At 41.2% G+C, this 21390-nt stretch overlaps 1 protein-coding gene across 2 annotated transcripts in view; it reads left to right on the top strand.

Moving 5' to 3' along the window:
• DCLRE1C (DNA cross-link repair 1C) overlaps positions 1–20937 on the top strand; it is a 35949-nt gene extending 15012 nt beyond the window's left edge. For both annotated transcript variants that reach the window (XM_027559876.1, XM_027559877.1), the window contains 10 exons: positions 1463–1518; positions 2720–2821; positions 3222–3294; positions 3440–3580; positions 7539–7640; positions 10580–10716; positions 11700–11754; positions 15082–15170; positions 15659–15753; positions 18067–20937. In XM_027559876.1, coding sequence (XP_027415677.1) covers positions 1463–1518; positions 2720–2821; positions 3222–3294; positions 3440–3580; positions 7539–7640; positions 10580–10716; positions 11700–11754; positions 15082–15170; positions 15659–15753; positions 18067–19043 — 1827 coding nt within the window. In that variant the 3' untranslated portion in view covers positions 19044–20937. The remainder of the gene's footprint in view (positions 1–1462; positions 1519–2719; positions 2822–3221; positions 3295–3439; positions 3581–7538; positions 7641–10579; positions 10717–11699; positions 11755–15081; positions 15171–15658; positions 15754–18066) is intronic.
• Positions 20938–21390: the final 453 nt, after the last annotated feature.

Here is a 21390-nt window from a genome sequence, read left to right on the forward strand (position 1 = left end):
AACTGCTTCTATTAGCGTCACATGCTAGTTATAGGAGTGCCATAGTAATGGTATGATTACTATGTAGTATGACTGCCACGTGTATTGTTTATTCTAATGCTAGGTATATAAAACAGTGTTTAATGTTTTTGCAGCAAATTTATGTATATTGTGATTTTTTTTCTGAATCATTTTCTTATTCAAGAAAAAGACATTGTTCAAGTGGATCTAGTTTATTTTTTTGTCCTTAAATTCAAACGCAGGTACTTTCGTGTTGTGCATTCAATTTTTTTTTAATAGTAACTAGGATTGAAGACCCACCATTTATGTATGTATTTATTTTTATCTCAAATTATACATCGGGCAGGGAGGTATTTTCCTGTCTTACAGCAAATCCAGTTAGCATTTAGCCCAATTAGAACCTGCTTTGTTGACGCGTTGAAATCTGAAGAGTGTCCTTGGTGGTGTGGCTGTCATGGGACAGGGACGGACTTTTCACATGTCCTCCCTGGAGGAGATCAGACATTGAAGTACTTTTACAGTAACTGTTCCGAGGGAGAGGGAAGGGATGGCCTAGAACCTTCCTGAATGCCATCCTGAGCTCCATTAGCTGGCACTTTGGGGAGATGCTCTCAGTCCCTGGCGGCCTGTGTTAGTGAGTGGCCTTCTCAGAATTGGGCAGCAGGCAGCAGGTGGCCCCCAGTGGTCAGAGTCCTGCCGCCTGACTCTGGTCCTTTCTGTTTCTTCTCACACACTGAGGCTTGTGTGTTTGTCTCCAGCTCCAACCAGTGGGAGAGCCTGTTTTAAAGGGGCCTGGGGAACAAACATAACTGGAGGAGTTGCCATGATGGAGCATAGCTGATTAACAATGTTGTGATGGTTTTAGGTGAACAGCGAAGGGACTCAGCCATACATACACATGTATCCATTCTCCCCCAGACTCCCCTCCCATCCAGGCTGCCACATAACATTGAGCAGAGTTCCCTGTGCTATACAGCAGGACCTTGTTGGTTATCCATTTTAAATACAGCATAGTGTTGTTGTCCATCCAAACTTCCTAACTATCCCTTCCCTTCCCCCCATTCTTCCCCACTGGTAACCATAAGTTCATTCTTTAAGTCTCTGAGTCTGCTTCTGTTTTGTAAATAGGTTCATTTTTATCATTTCTTTTTAGATCCTGCATGTAAGGGATGTGATATTTCTTCTCCGCCTGACTTCCCTCACTCAGTATGACAATCTCTAGGCCCGTCACTTCATTTCTTTCTTCCCAAGAGTGGAAATGCTGTGTTGCATTGGAACTCTACTTTTAACCATTTGTTTTGTGAATAAGGATTCCACTTGTTTCCAGGATTTGGAGAGTGGGGAAAGGAGCAAGATATAGCAAGTTCTTGAGAAGTACTTGTGTACGTTCTACTCAGGAGGGCTTTGTTTAGCTGGGTCCTAATGATAACTTCTATTATTATTTTTTTTTCTTTCTTTTTAGAAGGAAGAGATTGTTGTGACTCTTTTACCTGCTGGTCATTGCCCAGGATCAGTTATGTAAGGGGGTTCATCTGTTTTGCCCATTTATTTTGTGTTGATATGTATTACATTTGTAGAAATAAACTTGTAGGGTCTAGAAAATAACGTGTACCAGGAGATTTGCTTCTTGTGATGGCAATTCTTTTAACCTTTATTTCCAGGGTTAAACTAGGGGGGACCGGGGCACAGGTTATGTTCAAAATGTGGCTTTCTTACAATGGAAGACTTCAGTAGCAATCTTTCCACGGGCTTTGCATTTTCTCATCATATGGATCTTTTTCTCCATGAGCAGGAGAAAAAGATTTCTCCTGTATACAGTCAAAGGTGCTGATGCATTTTAGGGGACATCTCTTGCAAACTCAGCGATATCTCCACCATGTTATGTTTTCCCTCTTTGGGAAGACGTGGCAGCTGAGGGTTCAGTGTGGTTTAACACTTTGGGAATTACATCAGCACCGTATCACAGCAGCTGTGTTTGGCAGGCAACATGGGCTATGGATTTAGTATATATTTGTATTTAGTATATATTTAGTGGGCTTCCCTGGTAGCTTAACTGGTAAAGAATTCACCTGCAGGGCTTCCCTGGTGGCTCAGTGGTAAAGAATCTGCCTGCCAATGCAGGGGACACAGGTTCAATCCCCGGTCTGGGAAGATCCCACATGCTGCCGGACAACTAAGCCCATGAGCCACGACTACTGAGCCTGTGCTCTGCAACAAGAGAAGTCACCTCAATGAGAAGCCTGCGAACTGAAACTAGAGAAAGCCCATGCAGCAAGGAAGATCCAGCACAGACAAAAACAAATAAATAAAAAAATTATAAAAGAAAAAAAAAAGAATTCATCTATAATGCAGGAGACCCTGGTTTGATTCCTGGGTCGGGAAGATCCCCTGGATAAGGGATAGGCTATCCATTCCAGTATACTTGGGCTTCCCTGGTGGCTCAGATGGTAAAGAATCTGCCTGTGATGTGAGAGACCTGGGTTCAGTCCCTGGGTTGGGAAGATCCCCTGGAGGAGGGCATGGTAACCCACTCTAGTATTCTTGCCTGGAGAATACCCATGGACGAGGAGCCTGGAGAGCTATAGTCTATGGGGTTGCAAAGAGTCGGAGATGACTGAGTGACTAAGCACAGCACATATATTTAGTATATGGATTTAGAATAAATTTACTAGAATTTTGTATGAGACTTAGAAGCCACTGAGATCTATTTTCTTTCCAGGTTTTTATTTCAGGGCAACAATGGAACTGTCTTGTACACAGGAGACTTCAGATTGGCTAAAGGAGAAGCTGCCAGAATGGAGCTTCTGCACTCTGGGGGCAGGTACTGGGCTTTGTGGAGTTCTGGAACCTAATGACTGCATTGTTTTAAAGGTTTTATTGTTCATTTCTCCCCACTAAATACCAGGCTTTGTTTCTCTTAGAAATCTAATTGGATTATAATAATATTTGTAATAGAAAGGCACCTTTTTCCTCTTGAAATGAGGGGATGGTAACATTCCATGTGTTGATCAAGGTGGTAATTACATGAATTGGTCTAAATTCACTGAACTATATATGCAAGAGCTGTATTATTTCATCATATGGAAATCATTTCCCAACAAAGTTGATATAAGAAAAAAATCCAAATGACAAAACAAACTGTAAAATAACTGACAGTGTAGGCTTCGTATTTTATTTCCCGTGAAATGAATCACACCCCCTTGTTTGAATTTTGTTTTCAGAGTGAAAGACATCCAGAGTGTGTACTTAGACACAACTTTCTGCAACCCAAAATACTATCAAATTCCTAGTCGGGTATGTCTCCTTGGAGCACAGCTGTATTTCTTAAGAGGGTGGTTTGGGGAGTAACAGATGAGATGTTAATTGTTCCTGTTGCCGTGGGTATCTGGGAAGCCTGGGCGTGGAGCAGTATTAACTGCCTTTGAACCTTCCTGCCCAGGAGGAGTGCCTGCGTGGAATCATGGAGCTGGTCCGAAGCTGGATCTCACGGAGCCCCTACCACGTGGTGTGGCTGAACTGCAAGGCTGCCTATGGTTACGAGTATCTCTTCACCAACCTCAGCGAGGAGTTTGGACTCCAGGTACCTGACGACTCTTTCTTTTCTGTTGCTCTGAGCTTCCATCCTCCCATCTCCTCCTCTCCTCCCCTTTCTCATGCCCGCTCCCAGCATCCCCTAGACTGAAAACCATAAAAGATGAATGCAGTCTTTAATGACTTAATTTATTTTTGGTTGTGCTGGGTCTTGGTTGCTGTGTGGGGTTCTCTCTAGTTGTGGCAGGCTGGGGCTACTCTTCACTGCGGTGCATGGGCCTCTCCTTGCAGAGGTTCCTCTTGTTGTGGGTTTCTCTTGTTGTGGCGCGCAGGCTCCAGGGCACGCAGCCTTCAGTAGTTGTGGCACCTGGGCTCAGTAGTTGTGCTGCACAGGCCCAATAGTTGTGGCGAATGGGCTTAATTGCTCCGTGGCATGTGGAATCTTCTTGGATCAGGGATCAAACATGTGTCTCCTGCACTGGCAGGTGGATTTTTCACCACTGAGCCAGCAGGGAAGCCCTGAACACAGCCTTTGTCATCTTTATTTGCTTCCTCTTGGGAGAGTTGACAGTGGGAACAGCCCTTTGGTGAGAAGTCCCCTAAAGGACGTATTTTTTTCAAAATCGCGGGTCATGAAATTTAGTGTTTGTGACCAGCAATGAGAATACATTTGAACTAGGAAATATCTGAGGGAGTTGCTTACAGTTAAGAGTAATCACTGTCTTGTGAAAATTTACGTCAGGAATCAGACACATGCCTATCTAGACCTTCCTCGAGTTAACCACAGGGCTTTGTCCTGCTAAGTCCATTGCTTACCATTAAGTCAAAAATTCCTTTAATAGCCAAGACCCACTGAACATCATAGCTTAGCCTCATCTACCTGAAATGTCCTCCGAACACAGATTAGCCTACAGTTGGACAAAACTGTCTAACACAAAGCCTATTTTAAATGAAGTGTTGGGAGTCTCGTGTAACTTATTGTATGCTGTAAGTGAAAACCAGAATGGTTGTGTGTTCTGGACATACAACCATTCTGGTTTTCACTTACAGCATACCATAAGTGTGTGAGCTGTTCACCCTCACGATTGCGTGCCTGACCAGGGGCTGCGGCTCTGCCTCTGCCCAGTATCCTGAGAAAGGAGTGTGCCACAAATCGCCAGCTTGGGAAAAGATCACAGTTCAAAAAGTATTTCTTACTGGAGATCATGGTCAAAAGTGTATGGAGAATACTGTCCTGGGGCACTAAGCCCCTTCCCCTTGAGGGAAACACGTCAGGTCAGGCTGGGAGTCAGTATTCACCTGTCCCTTCCATGGGAGCTGAGTGCTGGGCTTTTGGGAACCCCGGCAACAAGGTGAGCAGAGTGCTTCTGGCAGTGCCCACGGCCCCTGAGAGAAGATGGATTTTTGCTGGTAGCTCTGAACAAAACAAATGCTGGAACGAGTTGGACGTTTAAATTCTGCTTCATTTGGCATCTTTTATTGATCCTCTGGTTAACAGACTTCTGCCGTGAACTTAACTTATATACAACACAATTTAGTAAAACTAAAAAGGTTTAGTGCTTTTACATTTGAAATTTAAACAATTTCTGCAGCTCTCCATAAGCCTTACTTCCTAAGTCCTTCTTTCCTTAATTTCTTCCTTCCTTAAGTTTTCCTGTCCAATATTTTTGGCATAAAGCTCCCAATTCTCCATTTTGGGACAGATTTGCTTTCATTCTGAGATTGTGGTTCCTATGTGTTTTTGGTGTTAAAATGGCCTTTTAAATAAAAATCACAGTAATTATATGTTGTGTGTGTGCGCAAACTTGCATATTTTACAGTCTGCTTTTTTTCCCCCTCATGTCCTTTCCTGGCAAAATATAAAGCTAGCCACCACCTGTCAATCCTGAATTTATTTTGTGAATTTCAGTGGTGTGTGAAATCTACAAGACTGGAAGCTCCAGCTCTGAGGCCTGGCAGGGAGAAACCCTGGGCCTAGGAGGTGCCCAGGGATGGTGGAGAGGAGGCAGGTCCTAGGAAAGTGACCCTGGAGTGAGCCCTCTTGCCAGTCTCTTAATCCCTCTGTAGGGAACAGAAACAACTTTAGAGACAAGGGAGTATAGGGACTTCCCTGGCAGTCCAGTGGTTAAGACTCTGCACTCCTGGTGCAGGGAGCACAGGTTCGATCCCTGGTTGAGGAACTAAGATCCTACATGCCTGGTGGGAAAAGAGCACACAGAAAAGGGGAGAAGAGTGAGGTTTTTTGACAGAGGGATCTGAGAGATGAGATCTGAGGGTTGATTTATAGCAACCTTTTCAAGCACCTTCATTTTCGTGCGGATGAAAATTTCCCTGTCTCTCTCTGTACATCTCAGAATTTACCTCTTTTTATCTCCTTAGGCCAGAAAAATCCATTTGTTGTTTCTTCTTGTTAGTCATTAGGAAAACAGGCAGCGAGAGGAATAAGGCTAAGTCACAGTCAGGCTTGGATTCTTTCTACACCTGTCTGGGTATTTAATTTCCACACTGATTTAACATTAGTCTAATCTGTTTTGTTATTCAGACTTCAAAATTAGAATGCTTTGGGGAGGGTGCCATTTCATTATCCTTGTATCAGTTTAGGTACTTGTTGTTTACTCTAAAATACCCAGAAGATTTAAGTAAAACTGACATGTTGGTTTTAACCATTTAAAATGTATTAGCTTTAAAATTCTGAAGGTGGCTGAGCTTTGTTCTGTTTTGCTTTGTTGCATCTGCCAGAGTCCTCCTTTCACCCAATAAAGAAGAGTGTGGAAAGGGAGGATCTGGGTCTCTGCTTCCTCTTCCTGCTGGCCTCCCCTCCTGCCAGCTGCCGGTATACAGCATGTTGTGTGTGTTTTCGTGAGCAAGTGAGTCCTTTTCTAAACATTTTATTTATTTATTTATTCATTGGTCATGCCTCACTGCTTGCAGACTCTTAATTCCCTGATCAGGAATCGAACCTGGGCCCTGGCAGTGAAAGCACCAAGTCCTACGGACTAAACCTGCTAAGGAATTCCATGAGCAAGTGACTCTTTTTTAAAAATTATTATTATATTATTTATTTAATTTTTGGTTTAACTGGTTCTTCATTGCTGCTCTCAGGATTTCTCTTTTGCAGTAAGTAGGGTTACCCTTGGAGAAGGCAACGGCACCCCACTCCAGTACTCTTGCCTGGAAAATCCCATGGACGGAGGGGCCTGGTGGGCTGCAGTCCATGGGGTCGCTAGGAGTCGGACACAACTGAGCGACTTCACTTTCACTTTTCACTTTCATGCATTGGAGAAGGAAATGGCAACCCACTCCAGTGTTCTTGCCTGGAGAATCCCAGGGACGGGGGAGCCTGATGGGCTGCCGTCTATGGGGTCGCACAGAGTCGGACACGACTGAAGCGACTTAGCAGCAGCAGCAGTAGGGTTACCCGTCATTGCAGTGTGCAGGCTTCTTATTGTGGTGCCTCTCTTCTTACAGAGCACAGGCTTTAGGCAGGCTTCAGTAGTTGAAGCCCTCGGGCTCAGGTGTTGTGGCACACAGACTTAGCTGGTTCCGCTGGATGTGAGATCTTCCTGGATCAGGGCTCAAACCCCTTTCCCCTGCATTGGAAGACAGATTTTTACCTACTGTACCACTAGGGAAGTTTTCGTCTTGATTGTTTTCGTCTGCTATGTACACTGCAATAAACCCAATACTTAGAATAAAGCATGATGTAGAACAGGTGTACAAGAAATATGAATTGAATGACTTGATGCACGGATCCAATGAAATCCACCAGCCAAGTCACCACACTTTTCACTGCCACCCACAGTGGGCAGTAACGCTGATTGCAGGGCATGGGATCTTGATGTCCTGGCAGATACTAAAAGGCATTGAAAGAGTTGAAAACTAGGCTTTGAGGAAGAAGAAAGTTATTTTCTAACTGGATGATTTACCCCTGCCCGATTTACCCTTGGATACTTTATTTACAGGAAATACAATTCCAATAATGTGCTTATTTGTGTTGTTTTCCTCAGGTTCATGTGGATAAACTAGACATGTTTCGAAACATGCCTGACATTCTCCATCATCTGACAACAGACCGTGACACTCAGATCCATGCGTGTCGACATCCAAAGGTACATGGTGAACTCTTTTTCTTACTGTTTGTATGATTCACAGAAACCAAAATTTTAGATTCAGAAGGAACCTCAGAAATCCCATTTTGTAGGCTCTTCAATTTCCAAATGTGAAAAGTGAGGCTGAGATCCCGGCATTAGATCAGGGTCATGCAGCGTTACATCACTATATTCCGTTATCATAAACCTAACTAGTAAACAGACACAGATACTTGTAATTTCTAATGAAATATATTTATACAATTGATATATGTTTATTTGTAATGAATTATGTAACGAACAATTTATTTGTAAGGAAAGTAGTAACATCAGAGCTTATAATTGAAAATTTAACAAAAGGTAATCACCATCCATTGTGGTTTACTTTTGAAACTCATGACACATGCATATTTATAAACTTTATTTTTTTTCTCATTTGAGGTAAATATCTAAATATAACTTTGCTTTGATTTTTTTTTAAATTTTTTGGCCACACCACACGGTATTCAGGATATTAGTTCCCCAACCTGGGATCAAACCCAACCCCCTGGATTGCAAGTGTGGTGTCTTAATCACTGGAGCATCAGGGAAGTCCCTTAAATTTGGAAGTAGTTACGTGTATTGGTGATCCAGTTTCAAATGAATATTTTTAGTGTCTTTGAAACTCACTGGTAATTGACTTTCTGATGCCATCATAGAACTTCCTTCTCTTATTAACTGCCAGGGATTCAATTTTGAATTTGGCTTTAACAGTTCCATTTTAATTTATATAGTCATTCAGTGTAACTCAACTACTAATTAGTGACCGTCAAATGCAGAGGGTTTGTGTGATCATAATTTTTCTCTAAATTTTTAATCTTGGCATTCAAATGCTGAGTAATTTTTATTTTAGTAAATAGCACATTTATACATTTGGATAATCACTGTAGTAGTAATACTATGTAACTCCATCAGCCAAAATCCTAAAGTTTCTTTGTCCTAAAGTAAAGCAAAATTTAAAAAAAAGATTGTTATTCTTACCATGGAGTATTCTATTTCAAACCACCACAGGAGAGATACGAGCTAAGAAATTCTTTTGATGATTGTTCAGCTTCATATTATAATTTACGTCATGAATTTACTTCATCATTTTGTTTATGTATATATACACACAAACACAGACACACACCATGCAGTTATTTAATGGATGGATAAAAATAATGTTGATACAAAGTAGAAACTGTTTTGTCCTTTTTCTGTGGGACTTGTAGTCTTTTCCCCAACAACACCCCATAAATGTCTTAATTGGCAGATTTCCTTTTGCTTGGTATAGAAAATGGCAACCCACTCCAGTATTCTTGTCTGGACAACTTCATGGTTGGAGGAGCCTGGTGAGCTACAGACCATGGGGCTGTAAAGAGTCAGATGTGACTGAGCAACTGAGTGCTACACTTTGTATAGTTGATGTACAGTATTACATGTTGCAGGTGTACAGTATACTGATTCACAGTTTTTAGAGGTTGTACTCCATTTATAGTTACTATAAAATATTGGCTCTGTTTCCCCATGCTGTACAGTATGTCCTTGTGGCTCATTTTATACCTAATAGTTTATACGTCTTAATCCTCTACTCCTATCTGCCCCTCCCCCTCCTCTCCCCACTGTTAACACTAGTTTGTTCTCTGTGTCTGTGAGTCTGCTTGTTTTTTGTTGTGTTCATTAGTTTGTTGTATTTTTTAGATTCTACAAATAAGTGATATCATATAGTATTTGTCTTTCTGTCTGACTTATTTCACTTAACATAATACCCTACAAGTCCATGCACATTGTTGCAAATGGCAAAATTTCATTCTTTTCTTACGGCACATTATCCACATTAGTTGAGGTGATAATGCTCTTGTTTTGTATTATTTTTTTTTCTAACTTTCTATTTTGTATTGGGGTATAACCACTTAACAGCGTTGTGATAGTTTCAGGTAAACTGTGAAGGGACTCAGCCATACATATACATGTATCCATCCTCCCCCAAACTTCCCTCTCATAGCTCATGGTGTATATACGTACCACATCTTGTTGCTTCCACATGTTGGCAATTATAAGTAATGCTGCTGTGATCATTGGGGTGCATATATCTTTTCAAATTAGTGTTCTTGGTTTTTTTTTTTTTCCGGATGTATACCCTGGAGTGGAATCACTGGGTCATATGAGCACCTCGTCCTCTTCATCCGGATTTCACTGTGTGTTAACACCACCATGCCTTCTTCCTGGCAGCCTCATCTCTCTCTCCTGTGTGTGTGTAACCAGCACGCCACTCCCTCCGACTCCCCACCAACCCATCTGAGTCATGACACTTCACCATAAACAAAGACATTCTCCTATATGACCACAGTACAATTCTCACACTCAGGAAATTCAGCATCGATACAACACTGTTGGATGTGATGTCGTCCATATTCAAATATCCAGTTGTGCTAATCGTGTCCTTTATGGCTTGTGGAGGGAGGAGCAAGGCTGTCCAGGATTTAAAGAAATATATATTTATATATTTGGATGCACCGGATCTTAGCATGGCATATGACCTCTCAGTTACGGCATGTAGGAGCCAGTTTCCTGACCAGGTATGGAACCTGGGCCCCCTGCATTGGGAGTGTAGAGTATTGGCCACCACACCACCAGAGAAGTCCCCAGGATATTATTTAGAATCATGTGTTGCATTCACTCAGATCTCCTTAGTTTCTTTTGATGTAGATCAAGTAAGTCTCCAGTCTTTTGCTTTTCTTTCATTACAGCGACATTTTTGAAGAGCCCAGGCCAGTTATCTTATAGAATGTCCCTCACTTTGGACTTACCTGTTTCCTCATGTCTGTCTGTCTATTATCTATGTCTGAAAATCCATCTATGTTTGTTTTTGAGACCCTGCCTACAAACAGATTTGTTGAAAATGTTAAAACTGATTTTCTGTATTTTTAAAATGTTTTTAGGCAGAGGAATATTTTCAGTGGAGTAAGTTACCATGTGGCATTACTTCCAAAAATAGAATTCCACTCCACACAATCAGCATTAAGCCATCTACCATGTGGTTTGGAGAAAGAACCAGAAAAACCAACATCATTATGAGGTAAGCAAGCAGTGTCTTTGGAGAGAAACCTTGTTGTTCAGTCGCTAAGTTATTTCTGACTCTTTGTGATGCCATGGACTGCAGAACACCAGACTTCCCTGTCCTTCATCATCTCCCAGAGCTTGCTCAAACTCATGTCCATTGAGTTGATGATGCAATCCAACCATTTCATCCTCTGTTGCTCCCTTCTCCTCTTGCCTTCAATCTTTCCTAGCCTCAATGTCTCTTCCAGTGAGTTGACTCTTCATATCAGGTGGCCAAAGGATTGGAGCTTCACCTTCAGCATGAGTCCTTCCAATGAATATTCAGTCAGGATTGACTGGTTTGAACTCCTTGCAGTCCAAGTGACTCTCGAGTCTTCTCCAGCACCACAATTTGAAGGCATCAATTAAATCAATGGTTTAAATGCAGTCTAGCCTAAACCCACTCCAGTATTCTTGCCTGGAGAATCCCAGGGACAGAGGAGCCTAGTGGGCTGCCATCTATGGGGTCGCACAGAGTCGGACATGACTGAAGCAACTTAGCAGCAGCAGCAGCAGCCTAAGCCCAAGAAGAGAATACATTACAATTGTGGAAAATAACCTCTGAAATTTAAACTCTGTTTGAACTAAAGAAATGCTGCTTCCAAACCTATCTATTGGCCAGTATCTCCCAGGGTCTACCTGCATTAGACAGACAAGAGGGTTAGAGTTGAGGTGTCTTGCTTGGCGGGGAGTCATGAATGGATGTTGTAGGAAGTAGAGCCCTTGGTGGAGTAGAGGAGCCCCACACTGATCACTGTGTTTTAGCAAATTTCCTTAATGTTCGCTACTCAGAATGTCTACAAAAATTTGTATTTCTAGAAAGGATTCTCCCCTGTGCCAGGAAGAAATTACTGATGATAGGATGATTTCACACTGCAGTAGCCTACATGAAAAGACTTGAAGTTTAGAACTTAGTTTTGATCAAGTGACCTTTAATTTTGTGTTTGCATCTCCCACCAGGACTGGAGAGAGTTCCTACAGAGCCTGCTTTTCTTTTCATTCCTCCTACAGTGAGGTAAGAGGATCCCATAGGCTCAGAACCTCGGCAGCCTTCATGGCTTCTGGGGGCATCTCTTTTTCTACTGCTCAAGGTGGGCTGTGGCTTTTCCTAAAGAAATGCAGGGAAGACATCTCAGTGGATGAGGTATGTCATTAAGTCTAAAGGAAATTGCTGATCATCACCATTTTCAAGCTAAACATTAAAGAAAACATACGATTAAGGTGTTCTCTCTGCCTTGCTTTCTAAATTTATTTGAAATACTCCACTTCAGTTCTGTTTGTCATAAAAGCATCGTAAATCTTACACAGCACATGGGACTGTATTCACTGACTTGTGATGACCTATAATGGAACAGAATCTGAAGCTGTACACCTGAAGTGAACACAATACTGTAAATCAGCTATAGTTTAATAAATAAAATTTAAAGGCTAACAGACAAAAAAAAGTGTCCCTAATGAAGTCATAGTTAAGGTAAAATACTCCATTATACAACACAAGGAATATAGTCAGTACTGTATAAGTGGAGTATAACCTGTTAAAATTATGAATCACTACATTGTATACCTATGACATATAATACTGTACATAAACTATACTTCAATAAAAAAAATTGAAAAAAAATCTTAAATCTTTTTTGAAGGAGTACTTCAATAAGAAGAAAGACGGAAAAAATATCTTAAATCTTACTTGAAGGAGCACTGCAGATAAAACCTCATGATAAGCTGCCTGGTACTGGCCAGATTCTTGGCCCCTTCCGGATTTTGATGGTACTGAAAAGCCATTTACAAAATAGTCCTCAATATTCAGAAGTGTGGAAGAACAAAGCTGATTGGGGTATACACTCTGTCCTGAGTAAGGATCAGTATAGCAGAATTACTCAGTTGAAGAGGACTTAATATGGTTATGTGAGGATACTTTTTATATAGGATATTGACCTACTAGGATGGAAGCCTGACATACGTAATTTATTTGCAAAATTCTCAAGCATTTCCAAAGTAAATGCTAGCATCTTACAAGTGCAGGGGTTCAGTAATTTCATATATTGGAGAAAAAGCGAGATCAAAGCTGGCTTTTTATGATGCTTTGTCATATATGATTGTAGTTTTGCCACTGCTGCCCTTAATGCATTTCCCTGATAATGGTTATTTTTTGTATTGGAGCTACACAGATACAGCTCTGCAGCAGTGAGCTGTGGGCATGGTAGTGATTTGAACAGCTCCAGGCAATGACATTCTTTAAAAAAAAAAAAAAATTTTATTGAAGTATGGTTAGTTTACAATGTTGTGTTAGTTCCTAATGTATAGCAAATTCACTGTTTAGTGAGTCAGTTATTTAACACACATACATTCTTTTTCAGATTGTTCTCCCTTATAGGTTATTACAAAATACTGGATATAGTTCCCTGTGCTACAGCAAGTCCTTGTTTATCTATTTTATACATAATCCTGTGTATCTGTTAATCCCAAATTCATAATTTATACCTCTGCCGCCCCCTTTCCCCTTTGGTAACCATAGGTTTGTTTTCTATATCCTTTCTCCCTCCCCCGCCCCCAAGTATTATTGATTCTCATTATTCGTGGATTCCTTATTACAAACCCGCCTGTTTACTGACACTTGTATGAACCCTTAACATCAGTGTGCATGGTGCTCTGTGGTCCTTTGCACACATGTACACCCGGGAAGCAAAGGATTGGACTCGCCTGACACACACATTCCCGACTCAGGTCGCACATGGTGGTCTCCTGCCTTCGTGTTTCAGCTCGTAGACTGTAAACAAGAGACCTTTAAACTATTTACTGCTGCATTTTCCACATTTTTGTGCTTTTGGGGTGATTTTGTTGTTTGAAAGAGCCCCCAGGTGTAATGCTGAAGTGCTGGCAAGTGTTCCTAAGCGCAAGGAGGCTGCAGTGTGCCTTATGGAGGAGTTACCTGTTTGATTTTTGCTCAGTTGTGAGTTACAGAGCCACTGGCCATGAGTTCAGTGTCCATGGACCAACAGTATATATTATGTAAGATATCTTTAAAGAGAAACTCACATAAAGCAAGATTGTGTATTTGATTGGTTGACAAAGTGCTGTGAGTAGAGGCTCACAAGAACCCTGTAGTTAGTCCACCAGGAACAGCAGTCCACCGTTTGCAGTGACTCTATGGACAAGCAGGAGAGTGTACTGGGTGTCTGTCTCCCTGAACTGTTTCTGGTGTGTAGGTTTGACCTTCCTTTCCTCTTTCTTATTCCCTTCAAAAGCCTCAGATTTCTACCAGCCTCAACTTTGGACTGATTGTACAAATCATATAGGTTGTGGGCAGGTAACAATGGTTTTTCATTGCATGCCTGCTCTGAAAGTGCAAATGAAATTGTTTATGAAAAGTAACCAAAGAATGGATCTTTGTCTTTCCCCCAGGCTTAATTAAGGTTCCCATTTTAATCCAGTTATTAATAATTGCTGAGTTCCCTACCTCTTGTGGTGCTTTACTTGAAAAAGTTGAGTGCTAATACTTACTTTGTGCCTCAGTCTCCCCATGTGCAGAAAGAAAGAAAAATCTTTGTGTTGCCATGATGACCAACTCCTAATAGTTTTATTGAATATTTAACCACGTGCTAGGTACCAGGCTAAGCACGTCACATGTGTTATGTCATTTATACGCTTAGATGAAGAATCGAAGAGACATGAGGTAACTTGACTGAGATCAATCACAAGCTCACCAAGATCTAGTAAGTGACAAAGCAGAAGCCCGTCTGGGTTGTTAAGAGATGTTTTGAGGAGGTTCTTGTTTAGCATTCCGAGCTTTGCAGAGGGCATTCATGACATGACATGTTTGCATGTCATTGTCCTTGTTTAGAATAAATCCTGAGAACAAATTAGGCAATCTCAAAGGTGTAGTTCCTCTTGGTGTATTGCTAACAATTCCATGTCAGAGGAAAGGAATGGAGTTTGAAGACCTTGTTTCCTTGTACATATTAAATACTCAGCTAAATTCCAACTTCCTGGAAGGAGAGGTATTTACTGTGGGTGAGTGACCTAATGGGTCACTATGGGTAAGGGAACTAATGTCGTGTGAAGGACAGAATCTCTGAATCCAGTCATCAGAGTGTCTCACACCTTACTGGCAGCCAGAATCACTGCTTCCCAGGCCCCATGCAGCTCGGTGTTAGGGGATCTTTGGGGATAGGGCCTGCACTTTGTGCATCTCTTCTTGAAAGGGCCCAGACACTCCCCGGGTGCAGCTGACATTGGGAGCCACAGTCTTGAGAGACTTCAGCTTCTCCTCGCTTCGCTCTTCTTTAACATCCAGGGTTTTCATGGGAGAGATAACTGATGCATTTTGTTTTCCTTCTTCCAGATTAAAGATTTCTTGAGCTACATCTGTCCTGTGAATGTCTATCCAAATGTCATCCCGTTGGGCACAACTATGGATAAAGTTAAAGAAATGTGAGTGGACTACCTGTGGCATTTATGTTGTTGAATGGGATGGACCTAGAGAATAGTTTTGGGCTGAAAGTGGGAGCAAGGATGTGGAACAGGCTAGTTAGGGGCACATCGGCTTTCTTCAAGCAAGTGTGTTCTACATAATCCTCAAGGCTTCTGGGAATCTGCAGAAGGAAGCTGTTGCAATACTGAAATTCCCTGAATGCCAGAAGGTGTTCCTCTATAAAGACCTGCTTTTCTGCAGTGCAAGAACAAAGAGAAAAGTTTTGCTCTCCCCAGTCCTACAATTAGGGATGGAGGTCTACGAGGTTGTTTAAATGCTCGTATTTACCACTTTGTTATAGGAAAGTATTTTTGATTATTAAACATTGCTTTTCTGCTTTTAATAGTAGTGGCTCCCACCCCCCATAGTCAGGTTTTCATAACCTCTATAACACTTACATTCCAGCAGCTTTCCCAACAGGAAAAATAAAATGTTTATATTATTTCAGCTTAAAGCCTTTATGCCGATCTTCCCAAAGTACTGAGCCCAAGTACAAACCACTTGGAAAACTGAAGAGAGCTAGAACAATGCACCTAGACTCAGGTAGGAAGAATGACCCTGGTGTCATGGATACGGGTTTCCCTGCAAGGCTGCTTTTCAGGGTGTTCTGGTCTGGGGAAAGCTGTCTTTGTGGTGTCTTCTTAAGTGTAAAAATTTAACTGTTGATGAAGTCCAATTTATCTAATTCCTTTTATAGCTTTTGCTTTTGGTGTCATATCTAAGCAAAACTATTGCTTAATCCAAGATCATGAGGATTTACTATCATATTTTATCATTTCTGGGTCAATTTTGACTTTTCCTTACTATAGGTTTTATTTTCTCACCTTTCTACACACCTATTGGATGCCATAACTACATAATGGTATATCTGATGTTTGTCATTGTACATTTATTTTGAACTTTTCAGTTGTATAAATATTGTGATGAACATTATATGTTAAGTCTGTTTCACAGCTCTCATTATTATTGGGTTAAACTGAATTGTAGAAATTACAGTATTTATATTGTCAAGGCATAGAATAATATCAAAATAAACTTCTAATAGCATAGAAATTTTACTTTTTTTCAGACACATACAGGTGAGTTAATGTGAAAATGTTCTGACAGAGTAGAGTTGAAACATACCACGATACTGTTATAGTCACTGATTCAGAACATGAGCTGTCCAGCTTTAGAGGTGATACAAACACATTCCACAGAAAGGTAACTTTGGCACATTGTGAAGGAGCTGTAACAAATGTATTAATCCCTGGCTTAAAATAAAGCCATAACTTGGACATTAGGATGACTACAGATACAGCAGCTAGACATCTTACGTCACCGTGAGTCCTTTAGAAGATGAGAAGATATAAACAGTTGCTTGTTTGAACAATTATAAGTTCTAACAGAACCCTGGACTTTAAGAGCTGGGTTTCGTCCCTCAATCTGCCTGTCTGGTTTCTTGACCTTCGCGTTGTCACACACCTCCAGGCCTGTCTCCTCAGTGGTAAGATGGGAAGCTCGATGATGGATCCTATACCTGCCCCCCTACCCCGTTAAAGCAGCTTTAAAAAATGTAGTTTTAAGCTATACCCTTTGTCACTGGGAAAATAGTTAATTTATAATTACCTGTGTCTTAACACCAGCTTCAGCACTAGAATAGTAAGTTACCCTATCCAGTAAGCAGTCTCATGAGCATTCCGTTTCATTCTTCAAGCTTAGGTACCATTAGAGGGCAGGGAAACATTTGTTCCCCCTTCCCTAATTCCCTGCCTTGTCATTTTCACTTATGTAAAGTACATTCTGTATGTAAGATTTCCTCATTTTCAGGATGTAAGTGGACAGGGCTCACTTCAGGCAAGTGCAGCATGCTTGAGACAGTAACGTGACACCAGACGTGGCTTATTCGGCATTTTGGTTAAAGTCTCCTGTTCCTCCCGCCCCCTCGTGTGTCTCGTGGCCTTGTGCACTTGGCACAGGCTACATGGCAATGAGCAGACACTGGGTGCTACTCACGGTCCTGGGGGCCGCTGGGATGGCAGGATCAAGGTGCTGGCAGGTCTGGGTCTTGGTGGGGGCCCACTTCCTGGCTTGTACCACCTTCTCACTGTGCACACATATGGCCTTTGCTTTGTGCATGGGCCTAGAGAAAGTGAGAAATCTGCTTCCTCTCCTCACAAAGACACCAATCCCATCATATGTGTCCCCCACCTCCCTCACCATGAGCTAATTAGCTTCTAAAGGTCCCACCTCCAAATACCATTGTGGAGTTAGAAATTAAGAATTTTGAAAGGACCACAGACATTTAGCCTGTAACATGCATGAATTAACAGATATCAAAAAATGTTCATAGAAGGAAAACTTTAGAAAAAAATTGTTTTATTAAATCAGCCAATGCATTGAACATCTACTGGCTGCAGAGCACAAAGAGTTTGCAAATGTCTCTCCTAGTGTAGATGGTTTCAAAGCCGAACTGATGTAGAGAATCAGCTGTAGAACTTAAAAAATAAATTATTCGGCCCTACTTTCAGGGACTGAGTAGGTCTGAAATGAAACATAGAAAGCTATTTTATTTAAAAAGCTTTCCAGGTAAGAACCACTGATTAAGACTCTGTGGTCTTATGTGGGGAGTGCAGATCTCTAGTCTCAACTCCCTGCCTGGCTTTATGACAAGCTAAAGGCTGGTAGTCAGGTCAGACTGTTCAGAATAATAAGCGGCCTTTTAACTTCTCCTGGAAGAAGAGTGAATTCCCATTATTTGCAATTCTATGAATTTAAAAATGCAGCTAAGTGCTGCAAATTGGATTTTTAATTAAAAGCATGAATCGGTTCCTTCTGCATTCTGTCACCTACACACCTGTTCTGTTTGTCTCACAGAGGAGGAAGACGACGACGGTCTCTTTGATGATCTTCTGCCGGCACCTTTAAGGCACAAGGTTCCAAACCAGCTGACTCTTCACCCTGAGGTGTTTCCCACGCCTGCTGTATCACAAAACCAGCCTGAGAAACGGAGAGAAAGCACAGGGTGCTTCAAAGCAGAGAGTATGCCAACGTTCCTTTGGGCAAACTTTATAGATTGTGAGGAATCCAACAGTGAAAGTGAAGAATCAGAAATTCTAGGATCAGCTCAAGGAGACACGGGTCCTGTCTTCCAGCCCCAGCAGAGGGCTGATGGGGAAGTACCGCAGTGGGAAGTGTTCTTTAAAAGAGATGCCGAAGGCACAGACGACTGTTTGGAAAACCTCCCGTCTTCCACAGAGGTGGGGGGCTCCCAGTCCCCAAAGCTTTTCAGCGATTCTGATGGGGAATCAACGCACATTTCTTCCCAGGCCTCCTCTCAGTCAACACACATATCAGAACAAGGAAGTCAAGGCTGGGACAGCCAATCGGACACTGTTTTGTTATCTTCCCAGGACAGAAACAGTGGGGATGTTACCTCCTTGAACAAAGGGGTCTATAGGCCAGGAATCAAAGAGAATATTCCTGCCCCTCAGCCAGAACAAAATGTACTCTGCCTAAAGGACACTTGCTCGGATTTCAAAAGCAGAGATCAAGATGTAAACATACTTCCTAGTGCTGGAGAAACCACCACTCTAAGCAGTGGGAAACAGATGCTTCAGGAGAAAAGGCCATTGACTCTTAGCAGCAGTGCGGATTCACAAAGCTCCTCTGATTTTGAAATTCCCTGCACTCCAGAAGCTGAGCTTCCTAAACAAGAACATTTACAGTATTTATATGAGAAGTTGGCAACAGGGGAGAGTATAGTAGTTGAAAAAAGAAAAGGCTTACTTCATTCTAGAGCAACCACTAAAAAGTCTATACTATCAGATACCAGTCAAAATCATAATAGATAAAAGTAGAATACTTAGAAATGATCCTATTACCTAAAAGGTGGCAGTAAAGAGGAAATGGATGACCGAAAAAGCAGCACCCCATGCTTCCGTCTTTCACTACCTCCCAGAGTTTGCTCAAACTAATGTCCAGAACATGTCAATAATTACATGGGAATAGGGGGAAAAGTAAACCAACTATATGCTACCTATAGGAAACTGACTTCAAAAGACTTGGGTAGGTGTACCAGTGAAAGAATGGGAAACTTTACCCTGTAAACATTACATAAAGACGCAGTGTCTATATTCTCATGTTAAAAGGTCCAGTTCACTGAGACAGAATCGAATCCTAAATGAGTAAGTACCTAACAACATTTAAATACACAAAGCGAAAACAACTGAAAGAAGACAAACTAACGCACGATTACAACTATAACAGATTAAGTTTAGAAAAATAAGGATATGGAAGAACAGAATGGCACCCTCAACCAACTGGATTTAACTGATAAAAGTACACTTCACAGCAGAATACAAGCTTTTCAAGTTCACACAGGACGATGTTCACTGATGGATCATATCCTAGGTCATAAACACACTTCAAACTTAAATAAGCTTGAATCTATTACTATAAACTGATGGCTACAGAAGAAAGTCAGCCCTTTACCTACCTCAGGTGTTCCATCATCTTTAAGAATATTGGGGGAAAGACAGTGGTAAAATTAAAACCTAAAGAAAATACTTAAAAGGCATTCAACCTCTTTAAAATCCACCAGTAGGTTATGTATGTGCATTTAATATACTCATTCACAGATATTCATAAACACTTTGGTTTGCTGATACTTCATATTAAGAAAGCAAAAGCAGAGCTTTGACTTAAGTGGAGTCTTTAAAAATCAATTTGCAGATCAATGAAACTGAAATGCATTATCACCATGCTGCATTGTAGATAAACCAAAAATAAGTACTGAATCCACAAGACTCATTAAGGTTATAGGACAGAATCAGTGGGAGAGGAGAATAAACTGGGTGTTCAGAGGAGCCAATACCAAGTGGACCTGGGAAGCCAGCCCTCTCACTTGTCCAGAAGGGAATTTTCCATTCCCAAGTGTTGGGAGAAGGATAAATTAGCCCGTGTCCATTTACACGGGAGGAAAACTGGACAGTGACTTTTAAGTTTCAACTAAGAAACTGGCACCAGAGAGGGGTAACCCAACATGATAAGGCTCAGGGCCGAGGGTTGGGGGCCTGGTGCTACTCCTTTCTGTTCTTTGAGGAATATGTTGAATCATAATTTACAGCAAGTGTCTCTGTCCTAAATTACTCAACAATTAGTTTATTAATACGTACACCAACAGAAACTGGGCTGAGCATCATAATATAGCTGCTGGCGAAGGAGCTGAAGAATGCAGAGTTTTAAGGGGACACGGAACCTTTTTTCTAGCTCAGATGCTACCCTGAGTTTTTTATGAAATACACTCTACAGACTCAGTGTGACTGGGGAAGAATTATATATTATTCTATTTTGCACAGCTCCCCTGTGAGTACCATTACCTAAATTCAACGTGAATATAAAGTCACTAGAGACTACCAGTGGCAACTATAAAATGTTTAACTCTCAACTGGCCTATTACAGGAACCCAGAGACTTCATTTTTAATTTTTAGCTCTAAAAATTAATTATACTTCATTATCATAAGTCACATAATCAAATGTAACTACTGTATACATTTGTACATACTGACCATTAAGACTTCATCTTAACAGCTTATGATCCAAGGTGGATGTTCAAAACATGCCTGTAAACATTCTTCTGAATATATTTGTAGTATTTTATAATCACCATCAATTTAATATTCCATATGGCCATATATTTATTGTTTTATATGTGATTCTAGCATAATAAATGCTGGCTGAATGTATTTAATGGCTAAGAGTACTACAACAGACTTTGATCAAAAACCCTGCAGTGATCACCAAATATTTTACAGTACAGAATTACAGCTAATACTGATATATGGTACTTCCTTTGTAACAAGGCTTAATTCTTTCACATACTTTTTACTCCTCACAACCACCCTATGAGGTAGGCACACTTACCATCTGCATTCACAAAGGAGAAGGCTAAGGCAGAGGGGTTAGTTCATTAGTAAGATGTGAAGCCAGAACTCAAACAAGACACTCAGGCACCCCAGGCCATGCTCTTAACCACTGTGCACTAAAGCCTCTCAAAAAAAGCATAAAAGTGGGTAAGATTAATTACACTGGCTGTTTGAGTTTTACTTCAAGAACTGTGATGTATAAGTGAAAAAAGTTTCAAAAATGCCAAGCTATATTATCACAAAAGAAACCCATGGCTAGCCACATTTCTTTAG

This window comes from Bos indicus x Bos taurus, chromosome 13 (assembly GCF_003369695.1).
Source record: "Bos indicus x Bos taurus breed Angus x Brahman F1 hybrid chromosome 13, Bos_hybrid_MaternalHap_v2.0, whole genome shotgun sequence".
Classification (NCBI taxonomy): domain Eukaryota; kingdom Metazoa; phylum Chordata; class Mammalia; order Artiodactyla; family Bovidae; genus Bos; species Bos indicus x Bos taurus.